This window comes from Chrysochloris asiatica, unplaced genomic scaffold (assembly GCF_000296735.1).
Source record: "Chrysochloris asiatica unplaced genomic scaffold, ChrAsi1.0 scaffold00052, whole genome shotgun sequence".
NCBI classification, from domain to species: Eukaryota; Metazoa; Chordata; class Mammalia; order Afrosoricida; family Chrysochloridae; genus Chrysochloris; species Chrysochloris asiatica.
The window spans coordinates 2,625,806-2,634,372 of NW_006408570.1; the positions used below are offsets into that span (position 1 = coordinate 2,625,806).

The following is an 8,567-nucleotide window of genomic DNA, read 5'->3' on the forward strand; positions in this document are numbered from 1 at the left end:
TCTCTCATATTTCGGACATATTGTCAGGGGAGACCAGTTGCTGGAGAAGGATATCATGTTTGGTAAGGTGGAGGGTCAGAGAAAAAGAGGAAGACTCCCAATAAGATGGTTTGGCCAAGTGGTAGCATCGATGGACTTAAGCATGGCAACAGTAGTGAGGCTGGCCCAGGATCGGGCAGTGTTTCGTTCTGCTGTGCATAAGGTCGCTATGAGTCGGTACCTACTCGATGGCACCTAACAACAAGTCGAGCTCTGGTCAAGCCATCAAAGCTGGATCAAATGGGTACTATCTGCAAGTTTGGGCATTCTTATGCATCTCCCCCACTTCATATCAGCTGGAAGCTTCACTCTGAGCTCTAGTCCTCTGCTGCTAGGTAAATGTTCATGGGCTCAGTAGTTCTCAAGCCTTCCCAAACATCAGACCAACCAGCCTTTCCTCTTCTCTCTCTCATCATGAGGTCGACAGGAGTCTATGGGAAAGCTAATGTAATGCTTTTGATATTTTGCATGTTGAAAATTATGTACAATGTGTACAACAGAAAAAGAAAACACAGAGGGACTAGAAGAAAGTACTGTTGAATGATGATGAATGGAGGGGATTGTAATCATTGCAATGAAATGAATACGATAGGATGAGTGTAAAACTGATGTTCTCCCATGTAAACTATCACTCAATTCACAACAAAAGCTTTTAAACAAACAGTGGAAGAAAGGGAAAATTAAGTACGAGTGAGAGGACATAAGTTTGGGGGAAGTTTAAACTTTAAAAGACCTCCACACTCAGATTTTTTTGTAGGTATCACTAAGTTCTCATTTAATTTTAATAAACCTAAGGCTAAAATTCACAGGTAGTACATTCTGAATGTGGTTTATATCAAAGAGATGACATGACACTGGAATTCAAAGGGGTCTTGGCACCATGACAAATACTGACAAATGAGGGCACAGAAGTGTGGTTAGAAATAAAATGTTTGTGGTATATATGTATGACTTTTAATGAGTTCTTGTTTAACATACTTTTTTAATTCATCAACCTATCTTGATTGCTTTCTATTATAACAAACTATAATCCCATGGCCAATTAACCAATTGGGGTTTATCCCAGGAATGCGGGTCAATTAATTATGCATTACATTAATCGGACAAAAGAAGACAATACAATAATCTTGACAAATGTCAAACTGCTGCTGTTGTTAAGTATTGCTCAGTCAGTTCCCACTCACAGCAACCTTGTATAGGGTTTCTGAGTAGTGGTTGGTGAGTCCGAACCACCAACCCTGTAGTTAGCAGTCCAGTGCTTATCCTACAGAGTTACACTCTCATATTAAACTAATTTTAAGCTATTAATAAACTATGACAAGAAGGATACAACCTTAACAAAATCAAGATTATCTATCTAAAATGAAAAATCATAATCAACAGGCAAATGGTAGTGGCATTCTCATTAGAACTAGTGACTAAGCAAACTTGCCTGCTAGCATCTCAATGATCAAATGTTATTCTGGAAAAGGAATGTTGTTGTTAAGTACTGTCAAGTCGGTACCCACTCATAGCGACCCTGTATAGGATTTCTAAGGAGCGGCTGGTGAGTTTGAACCACCGACCTTACGGTTCAAAGTGACCATGCAGTCCAGCGCATTAACCCACATTGCCACACCGGGCCTCCTGGAAAAGGAATAAGGTATAACTATTAGAAAGAAGTCGGAACCAACTCAACTATAAGAACTAGATACTAGTCTGTTACCAAGTGGTGGTTATGTGCTGTGGAGTCGGTTCTGACTCATAGAAAACCTGTGTAGGGTTTCCCAGGCTGTAAATTTTTATGAGAACAGAAAGCCTCATCTTTCTCCAGTGGAACTGCTGGTAGTTTCAAACTGCTGACCTTGAGATTAGCAGCCCAGCTCGTAACCACTACACTACCAGAGCTTCATTTTCAAGAAGACATACAAAAATACTGTTTTCCCCTATACTGAAAAAAGAGCTTGGGAGCACAGTGGCTCTGCAGAATAAGCAATGGACTATGAATCACAAGGTCAGCAGTTCAATCCTAACAGCTGCCCCATGAGAGAAAGATGAGGCTTTCTGCTCCTGCAAAGATTCACAGCCTCAGAGACCCTTACACAGGGTGGCTATGAGTCAGAACTAACTCTACAGCACTTAACAACAGCAACAGTTACACAATGTCATAAGGAAAAAAATCATTCCATTTTGAAGCTCAACAAATAGCGTAGTTGTTATGAATTGGGCTGCTAACCTCAAAGTCAGCAGTTCAAAACTACCAGCTGTTCCTAGGGAGAAAGATGAGGATTGCTGCTCTTGTAAAGATTTACAGTCTCAGAAACCCTATACAAAGTTGCTATGAGTCAGAACCGACTCATAACCAGCAAATGATATAAAATGCCTAAGAATAAATCTAATAAGAAATGGGTTGTTGATGTTGTTGCTAAGTGCCATCAAGTCTGTTCCAACTCAAAGCAACCCTGCATAGGGTTTCCAAGGAACAGGTGGTGGGTTTGACCAACTGGCCTTAGGAGTTAGCAGTCCAGTGCTTATCTTACAGTTCCATACCAGGGTTAGACATGAGTTGGATCTATATAAAATATGCTTGCAAAAAAATCAAAGAAAACTCTTTTATGAGACAGAAAAGAAGACAACAGTGGAAATTAGCAAATAAAATGATAATAGTTAAAACTTAATGGATATACATATAATGTAATATAGTAACATGGAGCCATTATCTTTAAAAAGAAAACCATAAAGATGTGGAAAAATATTCATAATATGCTTTCAAGTTTAAAGAAATGGTCAGATTATTAAAAAGCATAATATCATTCCAATTTTGTTTTTTTAAAAGCTGTACAAATGCTTTAAAAGTATCCCTAAGTATAGATGCACCAAGACCTTAATAGCATTTTTCTCTAAGTAGTAAGAGAAAATTTTTAACTTTTGGTCTTATATTTTGTTGTGTTTCCCACAATGGATAAATTTTTACAAAATAAAAATAAAACTATAGATTGCCTCCTCCTAGAGTCCTGTTTTCTTATTTCAGCCCATAAGGCATTCAATATAAGAGTATCTACCCTTGGCATTGGGAATGGAATTTAACTCACTGCCTTTTAGCTCTTTTAGCTACTCCTATCTCATACACCTTCCCCAGAAGGTGAGAGGCTCCCAGTGGCCCTCAGTGAGGGGCTTCATGAATGCATATTGAAGAGGAGACATGGAAGTCATCTGCCAATCGGGGCCTATGACACCAAGAAAAATCAGCTGAGCAGGCAGAAAGTAGCCCTGCTGTGAATTATAGGGTGAACATTGGCCTCCAACAGACCTTTCAGAATCTACTGGGACAGCTGGGAGTTCCTCACTCACACAAACCTTCCATGCAACTGAGAGGAACAGAGAAAAGTAGTCTGCTTGTTCCAATAGCCAGGATTTATCTAGAGATTTCCCGACTCCCACTGGTCCATATGACCCCACCCAACCCCTCAAACCTCACATCAGCAAACAGGATTCAGATAAACCCCAGAATGTTCCAGGAGCTAACAACAGGGCTGTCAGTTTCTGAGAACTTACCCCATGCCTTTCTCCCGTCCCTCCCTCACTGCACTGGGGAGTGAGAGATGACTGCTTTTTGCTGGGGTTCAGGAAACACCTCCCTCACTCCCCTCCCATTCTTCCCTCCCCTGCACCCATTCTACTCCCTACCCCCACCCCCCAGGGGAAGTGAAGGAGCCCACGAGCAAGTAAACAATACATACATGAGGACTGGATGGAGAAGCTGCCATGTTAATGGGGGCCGAACCCGACAGACCGTCTGCAAGCTACAAATTAAACATGCTGGTTAGCCACAGGATTAGAGAAAGCACTTCTGGGAAAACTGGACAGCATCAAGAAGGTGGGACTCTTCCAGCCAAGTGCCCTCTGCTCCCCTTCCAGGGAAGCAGCAAGGGTTGGAGAAAGAGCATGGTTTGGAGTTGGCCAAGTCCGGCTCCATGGCTCTACCACCTATGCGATCTTGGCCAAACCTGCTAGCTTCTCATAGCCTACCTCACAATGCAACTGTCCTAGGAATAAGGCAAAGGGCGTGCACACCCAGCTCAGGATGCGGCACACGGAAGGCACTCAGTCAGTACCTGTTTCTCTCCCACGTTCTCACTGCCCTTGGCACCCGCTAACTCAATGTCATCCTCTCAGGAGTGCCTGACTTTCCAACACCTCAGGGTTGGAAAGCATCTGGGCCAACCCACCCAGCACTGGGCCAGCTCTTTGTGGGCATGGTTCCCACGCAATTTTGAGTTTCAAAATCTGCTCTCCTCAAGGACAAGAACCAGGGCATCCTAGGACTCACCCAAAACCCTAGATCAGGGGGAACTTTAAGCATCTTATAGTCCAGCCTGCCATCCTTATACTGTAGAAAACCTGCTTTCTTTTCTGGGCATCAAACGCTTGCTTGCAGTCTCCCAGTACCTCACAGGGTGAATCCCTGAGCTGCAAGATTGAGGAGGGATCGGGGCATCAGGACTAGACTTGTTCAGAGGTTACCCTAGTTGTCCAGGGAGGGTGATGGGGCCCTGGGTGAATAAGTACCAGTCTACTCAGTGGACAAGGGAAGGAGATGCATTCTAGGTAGGGAAAATAACAGTTGCAAAGGTGAGAGGAGTCAAGAAGACAGCACATTCAGGACACAGCATAGAGATTAGGAAAGCAGGGCCTGAGGAAGCAAAAAAGGAGGAGAGGTTAGGTGAGCAGCAAGGACTAGAGCTCTTACGGATAGACCTTCCCTGCCTTTGAGCCCAAGCAGGAATTTCTGGAAGGAAATCCCATCCTGTCATCCTTCCTCAGCAGGAAGTTCTTGGGAGATGGTACCCTATGGAGACCTAGAAGGGCTTAGATAAAGACCTGCTGGAACCTAGAGCATGGAACCCACAGGCCCTCTGTGCTGTGTGGAGAGAACCCTGCTGACTGGAACCCTCCCCTGCACTCAGAGCTGCTCAGAGCTGGAGGCACAGGCAGAAAGGCAGATGGCTGATGGGTACTCAGCTGGGCTGTGAGATGGCTCAGGGGCAATGACCACATGTTGGTGGGCATGCAGTGAGCCTGGAAAAGACCAGATGAACTGTAGGCGAAGTCCCCAACCAGCCAGACGCTAGCCCAACTGGGCAGTGGCTCTGCCTTCCTGTTCTCATCCTGAACCCTACAGAAGCCTTGTTTTTATTTTTAATATAGTTCTGTTTTAAGAAAGGTATGAGGGAAACCAGCAGTTCACCAGAGTAAGAGGGAGAAAAAAATTAAACTAAACATAGTATTCCAAAGAACTGATGGAGCTTCAGAAATTACACGTTCCCCTTTGGGACCTGGCATAATTTACCACTCAGGTTCAAGAAACACCTTCCCACTTTCACTGTGACCTGGAAACTATAATGAGAGCAGAAAGTTCCAAATGAGCCCAGGCCAGAGGACTGGGAGCCGGCAGCCCTCACCAGCCAGAGGTGTGGGGAACAGGCCTGACCTTCCTCCAGCAGAGTTTGCCAGACCTGGCTCCTCAATAATCTCCACACCCAGCACTCTCACACAACACCACACACAGACACACCCCGTGACCACCACATACTCATGTACACACCCACCACCACACTCACACACCACCACACACGGTCACACCCCGTGACCACCACATACTCATGTACACACCCACCATCACACTCACACACCACCATACACCACCACACACAGACACACCCTGTGACCAACCACACACTCATGTACATACCCACTACCACACATTCACACACCACCACACACGGACACATCCCATGACTACCACCACACACTCACACACACGGACACACCCCATGACTACCACCACACACTCATGTACACACCCACCACCATACATTCACACACCACTACACATTCACACACCACCACCACCACCACACACAGCACACCCTGTGACCACTACACACTTATTTATGTACACACCCACCACCACCACACACTCACACACCACCACACATGGACACACCCTGTAACCACCACAGTCATATACACACCCACCATCACCACATACTCACACACACACCCCATGCCCACCACATACTCCTACACATACATACCACCTACACAATCACATACAGACACACCCACCACTATCACACACTTATACACAAACACCCCAGCACAACACACTCATTCACACACCCCATCACCCCCACACCCTCACCACACATTCGTACACACACAGTCCCTCTTGTAAGGAAAGTACCGGGCCCTTGGACTGTTTGGGTACTTTCCCGGTGGTTACTGCTGTTAGGTACCATCCAGTCAGTTCTGACTCATAGCAATCCTGTATAGGGTTTCTGAGGCTGCAAAGCTTTTTGGGAGCAGAAAACCTCATCTTTCTCCAACAGAGCAGTTAGTGGGCTGGAGCCATCGACCTTGGTCAGCAGTCCAGTACTTACCCTACAGAGCCACTGTGCTCCCACTTTCCTGATAGGCAACAGCATATTTAGGAAGCCGTCTCTCCTCCTCCTCTATTCAAAGCCTAGTGGGTCTTTGAGGTCTTCTCTAGCCCCTCCTTAGAGACACATCACTGACTGATTACTTAGCCCATGCTGACCTCCCAGGGCCAAGAGAGTTCAAGATTTTGGTATCCTCGTTAAGAAAATATTTCCTTACTTGATGTCACGCTGAGTAGCACATTGGAGATGGCAGACACCACTCATCTCTCTCCTAGCTAGAGTAGAACCCTCCTGAGTGTCCATTTCTCTGTATTTCTCCTCAGCACATACATTTCCTCATCTCAACAATTTCTCCTTCCCCTTCTCTCTTCTCTCTTAACGCTATGCAACAGTCACCCCGGACACAACAGAGATCTCTCAGTGCCTAGAAAGTGAGCGAGGTGTGAGATGGGAGGGGAGTTACCTCTATTTTAAGGGCATCTTTGGACCTCAAGACCCTCTGCAGGGAACAGAGAGAGTTGACAGGGCATAGGGATGGGGGTCTGCAACATGTTCTCTGTGTGTTTGTTCCTACACACTGTTTTTGTTCTCATCTCTGTAACCAGAAAACCAAGAACCAGTTTAACGAAAAAGCATATGAGTAAGCCAACACCCCAGTTTTGTTTAAAAGATAGAACAGACATTAAATTTGGCATCGAAGACAAAACAAGAAGAGCAGGAAGAAAAGAACAGAGACTAAAATGTTTGTAGTTAGTTCAGACTGCATGCTTAGAGGTAGGTGATCTCTACATATTCATTGTTTTTCAATATTTTCCAGATTGTATATAACGGTGTTTGTTGTGGTTGTGGTATATCATTGAGTCAGTTCCGACTCATATGACCCTGTATAGGGTTTCCAAGGCTATAAAGCTTTACAGGATCAGAAAACCTTATCTATCTTTTCCTGAGCTACTGGTAGATTCAAACTGCTGACCCTGAAGTTAACAGTCCAACTCATTCATTACCGATTACGATACCAGAGCTCTTTGTAAGTAATGAATATGTATTTGTAATCAGAGGGTAATAAAGATTTAATAGCAGAGGAGTAGATGGAATAAAGCACAAACCACTGTTTTCCTTCAGAGGATCTTCCCTCAGTCAGGCTCTCAGAAAGTTCAACATGCAAGGCACAATTCTTGCAAGGTCACTACCAGGCCTGGACACATCTTCAGCCCAGCACCCTTAACAACTTAACATACACACTTGCTCTCATTCTCTCTCTTTCTCTCCTCCATCTTTCCTTCTCTCTCATGCATGCTGACCTGAAAGGCCGAGCATCTGCCTTCCACATACATTTTAAATCATCTCCAAAGTTGTCCACTCTCCATACAAACGAAAGCATTTCTAGAAAGCCAAAAACTGTTCCTTATGAGTGTCAGTTGGTAACCTAAGTATCAGGAAAGGAACTGAGGTGACTTTTGCAAAATGCATGGTAGGCTTGATCCCAGGAGCTGGTCATAGGAGAATCAGCAGGTTTCACGAGCAGAGACACAGTGTAACTGAGGAGTGAGATGAGAAGGGACAAGATAGGGGCCCATATGTGGCAAGAGCATATTTGAAGCCCTAAGTTAGGTTCACAGCCAGGACATGGTGAGCGCAGCAGCGGGGGGCTGCACCAGCCAAGAGAAGAAGCCAGGATGCCGAGAGACATGGGTTGGGAAAACAGCATCCAGGCAAATCCAAATTCTCCCTGACTTCGAGTCACCCTTCAGTCCCCAAGGGCCAGGACCCTCTATTCTATCTGCATATGGTGGGATGAAATCACAGCCAGAAATTATCTGGCAAACAGTTTGGAACTGGAACCACTGACTTCTGGTTCAGCCATGAAGTGCCGAGTTCCTCCAAAGTGACAGGGAATCTAGATGATATGAGAAAGCAAAAAGTATCCTGAAGGCTTCTGGAACAGATGGCAGATCGGGTGAAAGTGTAGTGACGAGCTCTGCCGAGAACAACACAGAATACAGGACCAAGAAGGCTCAGGGAATGGTCCCAGTACTCTGAACCACATATAAAGGAATATTTAGAAGGTTGGAAGACTTACAGCTTGGGAGTTTGTGGCAGAAGCAA

General features: G+C 45.1%; 1 protein-coding gene across 14 annotated transcripts in view; it reads right to left on the reverse strand.

The window, feature by feature from the left end:
* DYSF (dysferlin) overlaps positions 1 to 8,567 on the reverse strand; it is a 328,923-nt gene that overhangs the window by 90,838 nt on the left and 229,518 nt on the right. For 6 of the 14 annotated variants that reach the window (XM_006862903.1, XM_006862899.1, XM_006862895.1 and 3 more), the window contains one exon: positions 3,759 to 3,821. The exons of the other annotated variants lie outside the window; for them this stretch is intronic. In XM_006862903.1, the coding sequence (XP_006862965.1) occupies positions 3,759 to 3,821 (63 nt within the window). The remainder of the gene's footprint in view (positions 1 to 3,758; positions 3,822 to 8,567) is intronic. 14 annotated transcript variants of the gene reach the window in all.